At 31.7% G+C, this 20256-nt stretch overlaps 1 protein-coding gene across 2 annotated transcripts; it reads right to left on the bottom strand.

Moving 5' to 3' along the window:
• Positions 1-327: 327 nt before the first annotated feature.
• LOC139523319 (uncharacterized) lies at positions 328-18371 on the bottom strand. Of its 2 annotated transcripts, none has more exons than XM_071317195.1 (12): positions 18263-18371; positions 13996-16146; positions 13204-13333; positions 12388-12518; positions 11570-11677; positions 10878-11007; positions 9695-9865; positions 8976-9171; positions 8538-8668; positions 2920-3083; positions 1040-1078; positions 328-502 (listed from the first exon to the last, which is right to left on the bottom strand). In XM_071317195.1, the coding sequence occupies exons 1-11, from the start codon at positions 18327-18329 to the stop codon at positions 1044-1046; spliced, it is 3414 nt and encodes a 1137-aa protein (XP_071173296.1). In that variant the 5' UTR covers positions 18330-18371; the 3' UTR covers positions 328-502; positions 1040-1043. The 2 variants fall into 2 exon arrangements, with proteins under 2 accessions (XP_071173296.1, XP_071173295.1); XM_071317194.1 differs by having other exon boundaries at positions 328-483.
• Positions 18372-20256: the final 1885 nt, after the last annotated feature.

Here is a 20256-nt window from a genome sequence, read left to right as displayed (position 1 = left end):
AAGAGGGGTGGAAGATACCAGAGGGACATTCAAAATAATGAATTGAAAAATAAATTGACAATGCCATGGTTAAAAAAAGAAAAAGACCAACAAACAATAGTACACAAGGCACAACATAGAAAACTAGAGACTAAGCAACATAAATCCCACCAAAAACAGGGGTTGATCTCAAGTGCTCTGGAAGGGTAAGCAGATCCTGCTCCACATGTGGCACCTGTTTTACATCCTTGTCCTTTGGTCTCTTAAGTTATGGGTACTTGTCTCATTTAAAGGCAATCATACCACATCACCTTACTTTTATATTAAAAGAAGACACCAAAAACATAATAAGATTTATTTCTTTATTAAAATCTTTTAAATAGTTAACAAAATAAAATATGTATAACATACAGAAAAAAAGTTCTGAAAATAAAATCTGCACATTCAAATGATTTATAACTTAAATTATTTGAAGGTGGTTTACCCTTTCGATTGCACTTTCACCTGAAACAAACAAATATATCTACTTTTGATTATGAAGGTAGTTCTGCAGTTCTGTAAAAGGTCTAAATCATAAGAAAACAAAATTGAATATATGATAATACAGTGTATTTGCTATCTGACAGTCCATTTTTTTATCACTATCATGCGGAAAATCAAAATATTTCAATATGAAAAACAGAGAAGCCAATATCTAAGAATCATCATTGATTTTTCTTTATGTGAAAACTAATAATAAATTCATTTCTTAAAGGTGATTACACCTGTAAGGTATTATATTTGCAATGCTCATAATTCAATTTCAAATTAACTAAAGTAACTTCTAATTATTCATTAAAACAACCAAACATGCTTTTTAAAAGATTTATACTAGCTTAAAACATCTTTGAAAATTTCATATAATTTGGTTTTCAAATAGTATATTGCATTCATTTTAACCTTAATTTTTAACAGAAAAAATATACAAAACATACTCACATCATTATTTTAATTAATAAGTAATAAAACTTTAAGTATTAAAACTGTAAACAAACTTTGCTGATTACATTGTCATAGTTACCTGTTCAACCAAGATGTGGTCTGATTTTTATGACTGAAACTATAAAGAAGTTAAAAGTTAGAGAATGCATTTGTAGGAAATGATAACATAAATTTAAAAAAAACATTAGTAAAAGAAATTGATCTATATATATTGCTTTTAGTGTCAGGTATTTGGGTAAATTGGATTTACAGGTTAGCATCCATTCATGTTGATAGAGAACGCAACCAATAATCAATCAATGATAGCTGTATTGTGACCTTTAGATGTTAGTTTAGAATACCTTATGTTGTTAGGTTGCTGTCTTTTTGGTGTCACTACACTTCAATTACTCATATAGCTTGGTCATCATATGACCTCTTCTGCTTCAATGAACAGGCATGAAAAAAATGTGAATGAATACACAGCACAGTGATTTGGGGAAACAATGTGCACACAGAAGAGGGTAGTAATGCCCTTTACTGTCAGATGTCAAGCAGTCATTTTCGTCTAGTTAGCGTCAAATTGATTAAACCTAGAGGCTCTAAAGAGCCTGTGTCGCTCACTTTGGTTTATGTGCATAGTAAACAAAGGACACAGATGGATTCATGACAAAATTGTGTTTTGGTGATGATGATGTATTTGTAGATCTTACTTTACTGAACATTCCTGCTGCTTATAATTATCTCTATGTATAATGAACTTGGCCCAGTAGTAACAGTGGAAAATATTTTGTAAAAATAAACCAAAATTAACAAAAATTGTTAAAATTGACTGTAAAGGGCAAGAACTCCTTAAGGGGTCAATTGACCATTTTGGTCATGTTGACTTATTTGTAGATCTTACTTAACTGTACATTGTTGTTGTTAACAGTTGATCGCTATCTATAATAATATTCAAGATAATAACTAAAAGCTGCAAAATTTTCTTAAAATTACAAATTCAGGGGCAGCAACCCAACAACGGATTGCCTGATTGGTCTTAAAATTTCAGGGCAGATGGATCTCAACCTGATAAACAATTTCACCTCCTGTCAGATTTGCTCTAAATGCTTTGGTTTCAGAGATATAAGCCAAAAACTGCACTTTACCCCTATGTTCTATTTTAGCAATGTCGGCCATCTTGGATGGTGGGCTGGGTCATCGTACACTTTAAAATAAATATATACTCTAATAATGATTGTGGCCAAGTATGGTTAAATTTGGCCCAGTAGTTTCAGAGAAGAAGATTTTTGTAAAAGTTAACAGATGACAACGGACGCCAAGTGATGAGAAAAGTCACTTGGCCCAAGGGCCAGGTGAGCTAAAAATTAAACCATGATTTGTCAAAATATCCTAAACATGATTCGTCAAAGGTCTCAAATAATAATTGTTACCTATATTTTTGGGAAAAAATTTAACAAGATTTGTCAAAACCAGTTGATTGTTTTATCATTAAAAGAAAGAGTACATTTGATCTCCATGCACCAAAAATTACCATTAACATCATTTGGCAAGAATTTTTACTGTTATTCGTCATGAAGGTACTCCCATTACGACCCTCACAGAAGAATGAATGGTCGTAAAAAAGAACAGAGGATGAAACTAAACAATCAATATTCATCAAAAAGCCTTTAAAGGTGATGCAATACTATGCTCCTCTTAAAAGTATATTTAATTCATATCTGTTAGGTAGATTCTGAGAATGTGTAGTTAAGAAGATCCATTATATTTAAATTTTTATGATGTAAAAATGCCTGCTTATTTATGGAAAAACAAGAAATCAAAAACATTATTTATTGGAGATGTAGAATAGATAGAGCAAAATTATGTATTCTACGGAAGAATATTTTTACAAGGGATTTCTTCAGTTTAATTACTTTTAAATAATACATGTTACAAAGAAAAATAAATCTTGCTAAACCCAAATGCAAAAATACTTGCCTGTATTTTCATTCTTTTTAGCATCATCAGACTTGTCCTTGTTTTCAGATAATATTGAAATAAAAGCTGGTAACTTCCTTTGCTTAAATGGCATATCAGACTCATCTGTAATCTCTTCCTCATGTTTTCTTTTCAATTGTAGTTTTTGTTGGGTATCATTTTCTCTAAATTAAAGATGAAAGGTTACATATTACCTGCAGTTGTACATGTAGCTTATATGAAATCTGGCTAAGAATGCTACTAAAGCTAGTGCTAGTGATTTAGGCAGATTCCAAATAAGAAAGTTGAAAAGTTCTCAAAATTATGTTTAACAAAATCAACACCAATGAAGTTCTGTTTTGAAATACATGTTATACTTGTATAAGTAAACACTTTTTGACAAAAAATAGATCTATTCACATTTTATTTTTTAAATAAAGAATGTTGCTATCATAACAAATTGACAGACATTTTGACGGAAAATTCTTATGTTAGCAACACAAAAAATCCTGATATTTTCAGTATTTTCAAGGTTTGGATGTATATCTTGATTTAATATGAAAAGCAAATTGGAATAAAACATTTCTGAACATCTGCAAATAAAAAAGGAATTGGAATAACTTTAAAAAAAGATTATCTTGGAGTTGCTAACATAAGATTTGACAGACATGAACAATGCTGCTAACATAAGATTTGACAGAAATTAAGTTGTTGCTAACATAAGAATTGACACACTTTATTGTTGCTAACATAACATTTGACAGACTTTTTTGTTGCTAACATAAGATTTGACGGACATTATTGTTGCTAACATAAAATTTGACGGACTAAATAGTGTTGCTAACATAAGATGTTGACGGACTTGTTGCTAATATAAGATTGTGCTAACATAAATAAATTTGACGGACAATATATATATATTTGAGATTTTTAACCAACATTGGAGATCTTATCCTAGTTGAAAGTCATATTTATAAGAACTCCTGCAAAATACTGCTGCCTGAAATTTAAAAAGATTTCAACCCAGGACAGATAACTCTAATTTGTAGCACATCCAAATGTTGCTAACATAAAATGACAAGTTTGACAGAAATTATGTTAGCAACAGATTTGATAAAACTATTGATTAAATAAAGTAAATTGAAAGATCCAAAATGTGTATGTTTAATGTACATTATGAAATACAATTTTAACAGGCTTATATAAGTACCTACAATTATGTGGCAAGATTTTATGAACCTGTTGCTATCATAACATTTATTGACAGACGAGCATCTAATAAGTAAGGTATTTGAAATTGAAAAAAATATACCACAGATGTTTTTAACAAAAGAAAAGCAAAAGATTTGGAAACAGGGATGTTTGAATAATCAGACTACTCTAATAAAAACCATTATACAAGTGTCAACTTAAAGCCTCGTAAAACATGAACCTTGTGTCAAAAAATGGGAAGTAATTTCCGTCAAACATTTCACATTTTTCAACTTGTTTTGATCATTTCTACTTTTAATGGAAACAATCATATCCCATAATTGCTTTGCTTGCTTTATATAACATTACTATTCAATAAAACATTCACATATTATCATTCAAATAACAGTTAGTATTATTTTTCTTAATTTGTTCTTTTTGACGGAAATTTTCTTTTCTTTTTGGAATCTGCCTTAACATAACTTGAATTTGCTGTTGAGAGCTAATTTTAGTCAATATTGAAATCTTATCAGTGACTATAAAATGACAAAACTTCAATGAAAATTCAGTTCCTTTGCTTTATATTTGTTTCATGTTGATAACCATATCCATTCTTTTCCAAGTTATCAAAATGTATCAATCGTTCTTAACAGTTATTCCAAGTATTTATGTCTTTTGAAATCTATTTTCTGTTTAAAAAAAAAAAACAGATTATGTTCTCTACATCTGTAGGTAGATTATCAAAATCAACCATCATCACATTTTTTTATTTTTATTCTGAAGTCCCTTAAAACACCCCTTCCTTTAGACAAACATTTCTGAAAATAAATACCCAAGCTTAACTATATAAGTAATAAATGGAGAAAAAGGTGAATCTTAAAAGAATGTAATGTGTGTTTGCATTGTCACAAATGTAGGGAAAATAAAATGCTGGTTCATTGGGATACACACTAAAAGTGAATAATATGATGTTTCTTTGCTTTATGACTATTCTATTTAAACATACATGGTACCCATGGAATTCCTTTAACCCTTTCAAGGCGAACAATGCGGTGAGGCATCCCCGTAGCCAGGCCGAACAATGTGTTGAGGCATCCCCGTAGCCAGGCCGAACAATGCTTTCAGGCATAGACAATCATGTGATAATCATATTTTTTTTTTGTCTTTTAACTCATTTCACCCCGTAAAGCTATGTTTAACCTATACATATATAGGTTTTCAGGAAGCTTGTATATCACAGTTAAAGAATACCAGTTATGACTGAATTTGATACCTTATATATACTTCAATACAATGAAAGATCGGTAGCGTCAACAAACAAAATAAGCCGCCGCCATTTTGTACAAAAACATGTGATGCGAACATGTGACTTTTTTCGTCGAGAAAAGGTTATTTGGAAGGAAAGTTAAATTTGATTTCATGAATATTTTGATTAACATTATGATACAAATTACGAAAAACGATTTTAACAATTGCACGGAGAATAAAATCAATTAATAATCCGACTTCCGTCGGCCGGTAATTGGATTTTTCCCACCAGTGCAAAAGGTCGCACTCCTTTTATGGAAGTTCTAAATAAAACAATCCAATCACATTCCTCTCTCACTTGCCGATGTCAAGGACGCATAATTATAGTAAATATTAGTAAAATGTCGTTTCATGGTCTGTATCGTGTCTGTAACATTCTGAGACATAAAAATGTCCGATAGTTTTGAGAACGAGTTTGAGGGATTTTTGGTGGGAGAAGTAGATCTTCTTGGTCAACGGTATGAAATGCATTGACCTCAAAATGACATCGGTGATGATTTCATGATCACTCCTGAAGTGATGTTGAAAGAGAAGGGGTCAGCGAACTTTCAGATGAAAATAACGACAGCTGACAGATGTAAATAATGCCCCTGATGTCCCCCAACAATGACTGATGGTACCAAGAATTTTATATATTGAAATTTGAAAGAGGTCTTCCCCATTTATCCCAGAAGTAACTGCCTAACTGGTCCACAAAACATATGAGACCCAAAGAAGGATATTTTTTCCAGATGTTTCTATCTGACAACCAAATAATTGATAGTTATAATTAGATAAGATAAGACATTTTATTCCAAAGATAGGATATTTTGATTCCAGAGATAAGATATTTTTATTCTAATTAAAGGGCCCATGAAGAGCAAAGTAATATTGCAATGATTTGATAATTAACATAAAACCGGTAATGTTTTTATAAATCATATATAAATATGAATATAATCATCTCAATTTTAAGATGTTAAACCGCAGCCAGATCAGAGCCACACACATATATTAGAGTAAAAAAGCCATAACAATTATGTTTTTATTTTAACAGGCAATTATTCTCATATTCAATATATATGTACATTGCCGGAAAATAAAATATAATTGTATGAGCTTTAGAATTTAGGACAAAAATGTAATATTTTCTGACAATGTACATATATTGTTTTTATCCTGAAATTTATTAATCCCAACACTTGAAGGCTTTATCATGTTTATAGTTATTAAAAATATAAGTCATGGTCTCTTATTTTTCAAAGAAATGGACGAAATTATGCAGATAATAAGGTATCTTCACTTCACTGCTACGCACCAGGGAGGTGAGCAAAGATGGGAGAATAATAATGATGTATCTTACAAACTCAGAAATTAAAGACCCCCTTAACAGACAAAAAATGAGAGACCAACATGTCCCCAAACGATAGGTGGCGATTCATGATATCTTACAAAGGGAGGGATGCATTCAAGCAATTCATGCCTTCTAAAACAAAGAAATGGGCCATCAAACTTTGGGTTTTGGTAGCGTCAGACATGGTGTATGTCATATTGTGAAATCTACCATGTCAAGACAGATCAAACACATGTAGGTTAACTCTGTTTGCCAGTAGACTTTGGGAAACAAGATAAGGTGTCACAGGTAGCTATTAAAGGTACACAGGAAAAAAAGGTTTGAAAATATGGTTGTGTTGAATGTAGAAAACCACTTTGCCTACCCCATTGCTTCACTGTCTCCCACTCAGTCAAAAATTAAACTTCTTAAATTAACAGTTACTTTGTTACAATTTTTAATTTGAAAGGATATTATATACACATAATTTGTTGAAAAGGTTTTCACAGATAAGTTGTTGAAAGGATATTCATAATTTATATTTGTTGTTACAGTTGACATTTTCATTTAATTTTTTTTTTTAATAAGGAACATTAAATTATTTTCATCATTGAACAATACAAAACCAAAGACAGTGGAAATTCTAGCATCCCATGGAGTCAGGACACTTATAATAAATAATTTTAAAAATAAATCATTGACTTTTTTAAAGTAATTTTATTTTTAAAAGTTCATGATTGTCTTTCAACATTTAATTATGTCTCACTTAATTTATCAACACATTATTAAAGTGTTAAATGTACATGGATAAGTGTGTCAGGTCATCTTACATTTAATTAATATTTCCATGCACTCAGTGGTTTGATACAAAAAAAACAGAAAAAAATATTTGCACATTAAAAAAAAAAGCACATATTAATCTCAAAAGTTTTGATTTTACCAGAAAAAAATATCATTAGATATCTCCATTAAAATATTAAAAGTTCCACAAAAGATCCCAATAGTCAATTTAGATCAATATTCATGCAAAAATTCAAAGAAAACATCGGACTAAGAAAGACAACTCCAACTTATCCAGGGACACAACTTCCTATCTGGTGATTGCATTGTACAGGTAAAAAAATGGCCGCTGCGGAATTTGTCAAACCATTTTTATTCGTATTTATTCTGACTAATAAGCTAGAATTTTGACTCTGGAGTTATTTTTTCTATAAAACTATGATAAAGGAACACTCGAAATTGTTAATTACCATTTGTATTGTTAATTTAGAAGATCGGAGGCAAAAATATAAACCGGTCACAAAAAAAAATAGATTTCTCAAATCAAACGTCATTTTCTTTCCACAAAAGGTTAAAAAAAATCAAAAGTAGGTATTGTCATGTAAATTTATTTATATTGCAACACTCCTTTCATACTTAAGTGTAACAATATCTAGTTTGAAACCGATTTGATGAGAAACAACAAAGATACACACGTTAAAACGTCATTTTTTTCCCATTCACACGTCAAATTAATTCAGGCCAGGCAAACTGCGCGCGGAAATTTGATCAGGTCACACAACGTCGCGGAAAAAAACAATTCAGTAAGGAAAGTGTTAAAATGGGATAGGTATCTATAAAGGCAAATCAGAATTTCTTTTTATGTTATCCCCGTACAAACTAATTTTAGCATCCATCTGTAGTTGAGATTCCAAAGTGCCTTTCCTTGGTTCCATGTATTTTTTTTATGAAACAGCCCTTACATTTATTTTTTTCTGTGCGTGTACTGATTTTCTGTCATGAATGGATATTATTTATTTTTCTAATAAATAAACCTTAAATGACTTACCTAGTGTCTTTACCATCTATTGACACATTTCTTTGCTTCCTCTTGATATGTTTTAATTTACATGGCTTTACTTCTGAACAAACACCAGTTTTTGAATAAGATGGACAAGTTGTAATGTGTCTCTTTGTACACTATAATGATAAAGAATTCAATCTAGCATAAAGAACACATAGATATATTGTTATTGTTTCTATTATATGCTGTGAAAAAAAGTTTGGCATCATATATTTTAATTTAAAAACTTTTATTAAATCAAAACTTACAAAGTTTAGAAATAAATTTTTAATGATTTTTTTTTGGTTGAATCAGAATTTTTTGACAATCACTTATTTAAAGTTATGTTTAGAAATATAGTTGGTTTTTAAAATATGATATTACAAAAACTTGTTGCAAAACTGTATTAACTTGAGTATACATAAAGACAGGTTTTCCACTTACCTTTTCTCCCAGATGACAAAATCCTTTGATAAAATCTTGGCAAACTTTAGCTGTCTTACTAACATTAACATGTAGATATGGACAGTCATCACGGTTACACACTCCTCGCAAGAAATAAGAACACGTTGGCATCTTCTCTTTGGCCACTTTATGAGAAAATAAACAATCGTCTACTTTACAGGTTCCCCTTAAGAATCTAAAAATAGAAAAAAATAGAAATTTACTGTCACTTATAGCCTAATAACACAACACAAATAACAATAATTACTTGTAACTTTATCATCTGAATTGAATTTATTAATGTGTTTTTCTTAAAGTAGCTATTCCACAATGATGTATCCTCTATGAGTAGTTGTGACTCTTACATAGAGAACCTTATATCAACACAATCACTCTGTGTGAAATCTGTGGATCATGTATGTATGTATGTTATGACGATTATCTCCCCTTTATACTTCATTGAATACACAACCACTGTTTAAATCATTTATGATCTCCTTTTTATACTTATTCAAACACACAGGCACTCTGTTTTGATCATTTGTCTTTCATGTATGTGTGGACTACTATTTGCCTTTTATACTAACCCAGCACACACAGCCACCTTGTAATGATCATGTCAGCAGTTATCTCCCCTTATTTTAAATACTGACTGTGTACACACAGCAACTCTGTCTGGATCATGTAAGAAGTTGTCTCCCCTTATTTTAAATACTGACCTTGTACACACAGCCACTCTGTCTGGATCATGTACAAATGGACAGTTACTTCCCCTTTCACACTTTCCAAATCTGTTAAAGAACATGCAGTATTTCTTGGCTAATTTCTTCTTTGTATTGTCCTTCTTGTACTTCGCTGCAGCAGTAAGGATACTTCTGTGTTTCATACGGCTACAAAAGATGAATTGATTAAAATATAATCTCTGTGACTATACCATGACTAACAACATTTCTATAACGAATGAGGAATGTAATGCACATAAGTTGCCTTTTTTTTATACCATGTACATAAGTAAAATAACAAATTTGTTAAATGAAAGGTTTTCAGTACTTTTATCTACAATTATGGGACTGCAATATGATATGAAAGAATTAATTAACTAGTTTGGCAGGTCACTTTAATAAACTATTTATCCTATTTCATGAGATACTGTGGATTCATTATTTATCGTTGGATACCAATTATCATTGGTTTTGTTGGTACAGATGAACCATGCATTTAAATATTCTACTTATGACAAATTCAGTAATAAGTTTGTATGTAGACTTTGTCAAAACCACAAAATCAAAAAACAACCAAATTGCATGTTTTCCTGAATCCACAAAAATGGTACCCAGGAAAATAAAAGAATCCACAGTATGTGTCAGCTTTTAGAATGAATGGAACAAAACTCCCTCCAATCCTGTTCTTTCATGAAAAAGCAGGAATCTACAGATTTTTTTATGATGTTCTTTCAATACTCTATCCATCCATACTTTTCATCTGTAACTCCACCTAAACTGAATTTTTTAATTATCTCTGACATGGCAATGTGTAGGAGATTTCTTTTAATCTTAAAATGTTTTTTTGATTTCTCACTGAATTGGACTTGACCATATCCAATATTAGGGCAGGAAAAAAACTTGTATGAATTTATGAGCTCTGTTCATTTTTCTAATGTATACCTTGTTCAAATTGGTCCTTAGCATTTACAGGAGCAAACATCCTTTTGAGAATTGTTATAGGTTATAGTGATAATTTGAAAGCTTATCCTTCATGTCCTTGTTTTTGTGTTCTAAGATATAATTTCTGATGTAAAATTTAGGAAAGGAGGTATATGTAATCACCCAAATCAATTTAAAAGATACATCCATGCAAGACTATGCTTGTTATAACACATTGTGTGCACAATAGAAATTTTACCTAGCAATCACTTTGGCTTTGTTAGAGCCAACTTGTTCTAATGTTCCAGGTTTTGTCTGTATATAAGTCATTCCACCAATATCAATTCTGTTAACAGAAGATTTTAAAGCTTGTCTTGAGATTTGATTACCTGTAAATAAAAGTTATTACAATTAAGCATAGATATTTTTCAGGATATAAGTCCAGATATAGGCCTAGATATTTGTCTTGATACAATAATAGATTGGATAGTCATTACTTCTTTGCTGTGGCTACCTTAGTTAGCTTCTTGTGGCAGCATGAATATGTAAGTTTGCTACCTTAGTTAGCTTCTTGTGGCAGCATGAATATGTAAGTTTAAACCTGCTTTGAAATTCATAATCAGGTGCCATCTTATACTTTCTTGTTTAAGTTAGTGATCATCCTCTTGGTATTTAGACTGTACAATATTTTATTTCCACAGCGTTTTCATCTTTTACTAAATATTGCCTTAATGGGCAAAGGAGGCAGTTTTGTGTGCACTCAAAACTGATTTAACCAAGCTACATTGTGTGCATGTACCACGTTGAGCTATCTTGACCATGTGTCATGTGTATTATTCATTGTTTAATTTTTTTTGTAAGTATGTTTTTTTTCTCTGACGATTTTCGTTTTTATTCTTGGTGCGGTCTTTTGATTAAAATATTCAGATACAATTGTGTCATTAATTATACCAGATTTAACAGGACTTGAATCCATCCTTTTCAAGGTTTTCCCTGAAGTATCCATCTGGAATTTGATTCCTCTGACTTTCACTATCTTCATTGCTGAGGTATTCATTTCTAAAAATATCAACATAATATTAAAAATTAAAGAGTCTGTAAACACTGGATGGTATAGACTAGCTTATTGGGCCTTGGGAACTTTAAATTAAACATTGCATTGTTTTAATTATAAGAAGGCAATACATGTTAAATTTGATACCATTACGGAAAAGGAAGAAAACTCCAATTTTCATCATTTCTCTAACAATGACTTCATTGATCTTTTAAGAACAGATACTAGATCTATGCATCTTGCATGTTTTTGTACACAATTCCTGTAATTTTCTTGACATGTATGGTTAAACACATTCACATCATTTTGTAATTGAATATCTGAGTATTTAATTCCTTGATAAATTCTTGAATATTCATGCATAGGATGTACAGAATATTGTGTTCAACTTCAATACCCTATGTTTTGGTTTTTTCTGATCAGTCACGATAAATTCTGGAAAACAGATAACTATTCAGCCTAACACATAAGAGCTAAATTTCTACAGATGTTTTTCCACATATTTTTTTTTCCAATTCTTTATAAAACATCACCACACAAACATTCAAATGTATCATCCATTCTCAATTGAGTGATGTTATGAATTTAAGAGACAAATTGAAAATTGATTTAACTCCTATTGTATTTGAATTCTTTTTTTAAGACAAACAATTTTCTTTTCTTTTGTTAATGGTTAGATCATTTTAACTGAAGAGGACTTGTTTGTACTACATACTTTTGACAACAATTTGATTATTGTTTGGGTTTTGTTGATTTGTCTTCACCAGACTGTGTCCACTAGATTTATATAACATTCCATTTATAACAACCATTTTGTTGTTATCTTTACTGCTCTGGATAGTATGTCTGAAAACAAAAATTTACTGCTTTGTCAATTTCATTTTAATATCTTCTATCTGTTTGTACCAATAGTTACTTAACACAGATATTAAATAAATTTGAGTTGGTGAATTTTTAAATGTTCATATTAAAAACCAGATTTACACTTCATGGCATATTTCACTCAAAATTATATAACATAGATATTTCAAAATGTCTGCCATCTTATATTAAAATAACTATATAATATGGGGTTTCTCATTGTCAAATGCTGTATGGTGAATGTTGTAAAATTTTAAACTATGGACAAACAGGAAGTGCCTGCACAGCTGATGTAAAATCTGCTTACAAGCTATAATTCAATATTATCAAGCCAGTGGCGGATCCAGGGGGGGTTCCGGAGGTGCGCACCCCCCCTTTATTTTTGCCGATCAATGCATTTGTATCGGGACATATGTTTTGCACCCCCCCTGCACCCCCCCTTTGCCCTGGGTTAGCACCCCCCCCCCCCCCCCCCCCCCCCCCCCTTTCGAAAATTCCTGCATCCGCCCCTGCAAGCTCCTGATCAAATATAAAATCATTCATTCTATAAGAGGACAAGAAAAGTGTGACAACGTTTTCTACCCAAGGTATTTTGGCAATGCAGATAAAAATAAACAGATTTATGTCAAAAGAAAAATAAAAAATTATAACAGTAATAAAATAAACCTACACTTTCTTGTAATTTGTAGGGCTTGTTGTTGTCCTCTGTAGCCGTTTCAGTACATATCTTTTATTTATCAATAATGGACTTTTTGCTGTATTTCCTTGTAGACTGTACTTGTACATATTTCTGTCTGAACCTGTAAGAAAAATATAAATGTAATTGTTATCAAAAGGTTTGCGAATTTTCATCATTTTACCTGTAACATTTTTAGGAAATATATATATATCCTATGTAAAAGATTCTTTCCACTTCCAAAGAATATTGTAGCTATAATCATGTTTTTTCCTCTACTGCTCTATTTCTAGCTGATAATACATTTGTCATGTTTGTCATAGGCAAACCATTTTGTGTTACATTTTGTTGTCACAATAGGATATGTGTGCATATATATATGCAGTTCATAATAAAAAAAAACAAAAAAAACACTTCCATGTAGCTATTATCATGATTATAGTCAAACATACTTTAAATGTCACTATATCACTATTTGTCCGCCATAACTGGACACTCAAAAGTTCCTATAAAATTTTGACGTCATAATAGAAAATATCTGACACCACAAGTTATTGTTGTATGACGTCAAAAGTTCAAGCGGGACAGATTCTCGGGTCAATTTGGAAAAGCAATAAGGTGTATAGTTGTACTTATGCATTTTAAACTTCAACTAAAAAATAATGTCAGTTTTCTATGGTGCCAAGGTTGACCTTTATCATGTGTATTTTTTTTAAATGGGACTAACTTACTCACTCACTCACAGTAGTTATTTATTTAACTGATTACCATGTATTTAGTTCTTACCCAATCTGTATTTGGATGTCCAGTTCCTTCCCTTATTTGGTATAGAATGGATCCATTGATTATTGTAGTTATATTTTGGTTTATTTCTGCTAATGCCATGGTAACCATTCCCATGGTAACTACTCCTGCTTGGATCTTTCTTTCTTCTGTGTGAACTGGATCCATAAAACTGGTTCCTTGGTTGATGCCATGAATTTCCTGAAGATTTATGATACCATCCAGAATACCCTTGACCACTTCCAACTCCAGCAGTACTCATGCTACTTGTGACAGTGGACATGTCATTGAATACAAATTGAGACTTGAATACTGGTTTCTTTTTATTTGCTGTTATTTTCAGTGTTGGACTGTTATTAAGACCAATCTTTCTCAACTTGTACTTGGACTTTATAATGTTGGATGCAACTTGTGTGTTGCTATTCGTTATTGTATGATTTATTGTTTCTCCTTGTGAATTTTGTTTTCTTATTTTGAATTTTGATTTAAAAACAACAGGACTTTGATTTCCTCCCATTGATGTTTGATGGCTGTAAGATAATGATAATTTATCGCTGGAAGATGTTGAAGAACTAACTTTTTGAAGTTTGTATTTTGATTTTATAATGTTTGTTGTTTGAAACCTTATTGACTTCAATAAAACATTTCCTGGGTTGAAAGACTCTGGTAAAACATTTCCTGAGCTGTATTTTGAATCAATGGATACTTGGTGATCTTTTGGCTTGATGGGAGGTGCAGTTTCAGACATATTTTTCCTCAGTTTATATTTTGATTTAAATGGCACTTTTGAAGTCTCCATGTTTTTTACAAAAGACTCGCTGATACCAGTTTTGGACGGCAAAGTATAACAAGTAACGGAAGTTTCCACAGGCAAACTTTTCTGCAATGAAAATCTTGACTTATATGTAAAACTATCAGCAGTATTTGAATCACTTTTTCTACAAGCAGACTCTGAATTTGTGAAATCCTTGGTAAGTTCAGTTTTTATTCCATTTTTGACAACTATATCATGCTTCACTGTATTTGTAGTTTTTCGTGGATTGCTAATGTCTGATTTGAATGATAACTGCCTTTTTAATGCTGAAATTTTATCTGATGTTTCGGACAGCTTCCTATTTAATACCTCCATCATCTCTTTCTTTGAAGGTGAAATTTCAGAACTACTTGATTTTGTTCTTGTTTGTTTTCCGTCTGGTATTTGACTTACTGCTGCCGACTTCTTAGATTTACCAATTTCTTTTGATTCATCTGTACTTTTCACTGTATCAATACTTCCTTGATAAGACTTGGAATATTGAAGATTTGTTTTCACAAAATGACTTCTGGTGATATCACTTAACTTTGTTTCTGAAGATTTCAAATCACTTATACTGTCACTGCACAATCTGGTTGGTGCTATTTCTGCCTTATTATTTGGTGGGTGTGTCTGCACTAATGTTTGATTTTTAGACCTATTCATAAAGGGGTGTTTTCTTAGTCTTTGTAAAACACATCCATTTTGAGGTAAGCTGCTTGTATCTCTATTATCTGCCACCAAATTTTCAGTTCCCTTTTGGTTTGGTAATTTTTTATCTAATGGTACTGAGTAAGACCTTTTCAACATTTCATTTTTCAATCTGGTATTTTCCTCACAAGAATTTTTTACTAGAGCAGGCTTTGAGATTTTATTAGATACTGGTATGTGGTTGTCTGATTTGTGAGATCTTAATTCCAATTTTTGAGAGGACTGATTACCATGATTACTGGAATGATTTGCTGCTTTTTGAGAAGTTGATGGAATGCTCAAGGTTGGATGTTTTCCAATGTTTCCTGTGGAGGATCCATTTATTTCCTTATTATCTTGTGTACCAATTGTTGATGATCTATGAATCATTGTTTGATGCCAACATGGTTGAGATATAGTTTGATGCCGACATGGTTGAGATATAGTTTGATGCCGACATGGTTGAGATATAGTTTTCTTTTTAGCTACAGTGTAATCAATGTTTGTTTTCTTCCAGGAAAATTTAGAGGAATCCTTATCAGACTCTTTCCCTGTATTTCTGACATGCCCTCTTTGCCTTCCATCTTTCTCATGTTTATATAACAGTTTACTTGCTGAGTTTGGTCCTACTTCACTATATTTTGATGATCCTGCAGTGGTATTTATCAAATCTAAGAAAAATGACAAAATACATATGAATTATACATGGATGTACCACGGTATGTGATTAAATGTTTTAAATTATAAAATAATTGTCAAAAATCTCCACCAGAATTTCACAAAAAAATTAGATGCTCCATTTCAATTAAATCAGACTTTTCTATTATATCTGACTATGTGTTATGGGTTTTGCTCATTGTTGACTGCCTTACAGTGACCTATAGTTAACTTCTATGTCATTTGGTCTCTTGTGGAGCATTGTTTCATTTGCAATCATACCATATCTTCATATTTGTGTCAGCTTTGGATTGTTAAAAACTCTTTATATTTTAACCAGTTAACATGATAATTTTTTGGAAAACATTACCAATTGTAACTTAAAAGCTGAACATTGTGTACTAATCACACCAACTATAAAAAAAAATGGTAAGTGTTATCCCCAATCAACTCCTACATGTCCTAATTGAATTTAAAATACTGCTTATAATCTATTGTACATGTACATGTAGTTTAAATATAAGGTTTAATAAGGCCACATAAAAATATATGTGTGGTTCCAGTTACATCTTTAAAATAAATAGGGTTAGTAGGTCGGCAATTTCATTTATTCATTTTTAATTTCAATTTTTTTTAATTTTTATTTTGGATTGTCAAAATCAGGAAAAAAATGTGTGTTTACCGAGTCAGATTCCGGTTTTATACACATCCCAATCAAAAGTTCGCCATTTATTTTTCATGGTTGTAAAATAAAAGGATACATGTATGTTATGTTTTTACTTAATTTTGTTGCATTTTAGCCAAAGCAGACACTTTCATCATGGAAATTCAGATGACAGATACTGAGATGAACTATGTCTTTAAATTTAAAAATTTAAATGCACATTCCGCAAAAAGTGAAACCATGCACTTAATGGGTCACCTAATTTAACAGTTACATTGTAACATTGTTAAGCCAGCTATTTGAACTTCTTGTCTAGATCTAGGAAGAATTAGGAATTTGCCTGTATTTCATAGGAAAATCACTTAATATGAAATAAGTCTAGAAAGGCTGAAGAATCCAAGAGAACAGCAGGTCACTTTCCAAATTCACAGGTCATGCAGGTTATTTGATGATCCAGTGTTTTTTTCAAAAATCCCAGGTACATATATGGGGTGAAATTCTCAGGAGTGACCTGTAGGATACAGGTCAGTTGACAGGTATGGGTATTATATGACTGTAACTACTTTTATTACATGGCTGAAACGACCAGGGCCAATGCAACCACACCCAAACTACCTGGTGTCATAACAATCCCTGGTGTTGGGTGGGGATTGTCCTTGTAAGTATTGAACTTTGTAAATATGTTTGTGACACATCACCATTAAACCTGTAAGGGAGTGTACACAGATTCCACTGTACCCTCGCAGATCCTAACCCTCTTGCTGCCGACCGTTTTTCAAGGTTGCATTTCATATGCCGCAAAATATGACAGCTCAACGTCTGTGACGTAACATGCCAAACAACGACGTCATTTGATATACATTTATGACATCACGACATAATAACCTTTACATTTTGGACTCATTAGAGAAAAACATAACACTGTATAATCTTCGGTCTTTTAATTGAAAGAGATACAGCATTGATGAGAAGCTTGGATAAATTTAACCATGGACATATTTGTCCCTCCAGCACTGCCGGTGTGGACATTATGCTTCCCCCTGGCAGCAATTGGGTTAAGGGGTGCTCCGTTAACAGAGGGATCTACATACATACTTACTGGCCCCATGGATGAAACGTCTTGTCCCTTGTGACTCATCATTTATTGACCTATCTACAGTCATGACAGTCTACTGTCATTTATATCATGACAACATTATAATCTTTAATTTTCAAACTTAAATTCCAAATTTGAAAAATTGAGTGTTAGAATTAGTTTACATGGCATGCAATCTTAGTCGTATAATGTGAAAAGAAAGGAAACTTTGTTTTTTGTTTTTATTTTAAAGCATTTTGTCAACAGCCTGAACAGGTCAACAAATTTTATCAGAACTTTGTGAGAGGAAAAATTATTTCGTGTAAATAGTACAACAAAGTAAACAGATTAAAGAATGAATGCATTTGAACTCTTTGCTAATGTACAGTACCAGTCAGATATCTTATTTGACGTTGTAATATCTCTTGTTCTGTTTCTGAGGTGTTGACTGTTGACATTTTTTTTGAAGATCCTAAGCGATTTCACAATTTGTCTTAAAACCAAAAATCTTATGGAATGAGGTTAACCCGTACCAAAGAAGGCTCGGACCTTGGATAGCACGGACCAAAACAACACAACCCGTTTCCAAAACAATTCGGACCACCTTTTCGGACATCATTGAGTTGTATGACTTTTTAGCATTTGGTTTATTGTGTATATCTATTGCCTTACGTGAGTTCTCTTTCGATTTTCAAGTATAGATTTATAGGTGAAAACGTTTCTGAGTAACTTTGTTATGGAGTTTTATTCATTAAAAAGAGGGATTTTCCAGTTTTCGTACAATAACATAAGTTCCTTGATCAGTTTTCATGAAACTTTGGTGACTGGTTTATATCTATAAAAAGTACGTCCCTTTATTTTTTTGTAAACTTTTGAGATGACATTGAAAAAGTCACATGTATGCTTATCATGCGCTTATGGTGCCGCCGCTCTTTATATACCTTTCATTTCGAACAAATACTGTTATATTTGTGCCAGTGGAAATAATCTTCCATAATATTTGTTCCATTTGGCACCGGCACTGATATTATGAAGGAACTTTTCATTTCAAGACAGTTGTATTTATAAAAGTCCGACCGAGTTTGCTCGTGCTTCATTTTCTCAAAGAAAAACTATAAACATCATAACGAATATTTTTATTTGATCATATCAGAGACACTGTATTATATGTCTCTGAACATATATACAACTTTAAACCACTACTAATGCCCCACATAAATTATCTAGGTGGCATAAAGTTGCACACATTTGGTTGGTTATGATAGTTGCCTCGTTAACAGTCAATCAATCAATCAATCAATCAATCAATCAATCAATCAATCAATCAATCAATCAATCAATCAATCAATCAATCAATCAATCAATCAATCAATCAATCAATCAATCAATCAATCAATCAACCAATCAATCAATAATTATATATATTGGTATCACGTTTTCGGAGTCCCAATTTTGGTTTACCTCAATTATTTGAAAGGTGATATTTCAAATAATTGAGGTAAACCAAAGATGGGACTTCAAAAGGAGAAAAAAGAGAGAAAGGTTCTGGATGCATCAGCTACGTACTCTTGAACCTGATGGACTTAATGAGAGGGATGAAAAACAGTTTTACCCAAAACCAAAAGAATAAATCATGAATTTTATTCTTTTTAACTAAAACAACTATTTGTTTGGATTTAAAAATTGTTATGTACAATAAACGACAAAAATATGTTTTATATAGACCATCAATAAATTAATATGTTAAACTTTTACACAAATTCTGTGTAGCTCAAGCTACAAAGATAAGCTCAAGCTACAAAGATATTTTTGTCATGCATCCGATTTCACCTAGATAGATGCACACGACCGATGAAGCGAAATACTGGGTGAATAATATATAAAATATAACAACTAATTTGATAAAACTCATTAGTGTGTTAAAGTTACATTCTTAGACACTTATATATATATATACGAATCCCGGCGAGGGAAGAACAAAAAATTTGCGAAAGCAAATTTACAGATCTAAAATTGTTTGGTTTTTGTTTAGACGAGTTGTATATATATATAATATGCATCTCCATGCCTTATATATCATGTACTGTAGTACGCCGCTAGAATAAAAACTGACGAGGAAAGGTAACACACGGCCACCGAAAGCTTTATTATTGTGAAGCCCATGTGGTCGTGTGGTCTAGCGGGACGGCTACAGTGCAGGCGATTTGGTGTCACGATATCTCAGTAGCATGGGTTCGAATCCCGGCGAGGGAAGAACAAAAAAATTGCGAAAGAAAATTTACAGATCTAACGTTGTTGGGTTGATGTTTAGACGAGTTGTATATATATATATATATATATATATATATTTAATACTATATATATATGGGTTTAAGAACATCAGTT

This window comes from Mytilus edulis, chromosome 5 (genome assembly GCF_963676685.1).
Source record: "Mytilus edulis chromosome 5, xbMytEdul2.2, whole genome shotgun sequence".
Lineage (NCBI taxonomy): Eukaryota > Metazoa > Mollusca > Bivalvia > Mytilida > Mytilidae > Mytilus > Mytilus edulis.
Note: the sequence above shows the minus strand (reverse complement) of the source record. Positions and strands in the feature narration are given on the sequence as shown.

Excerpts from the sequence above, each read along its gene's own strand:
- LOC139523319 (XM_071317195.1), bottom strand. The coding sequence starts at position 18,329 with ATGTCAACAGTCAACACCTCAGAAACAGAACAAGAGATATTACAACGT. Across the intron at positions 8,669-8,975 it reads TTTGTCATCTGGGAGAAAAG|TGTACAAAGAGACACATTAC; the intron begins GTAAGTGGAAAA and ends TTATCATTATAG. Across the intron at positions 1,079-2,919 it reads TAAAAAGAATGAAAATACAG|TTTCAGTCATAAAAATCAGA; the intron begins GCAAGTATTTTT and ends ACTTCTTTATAG.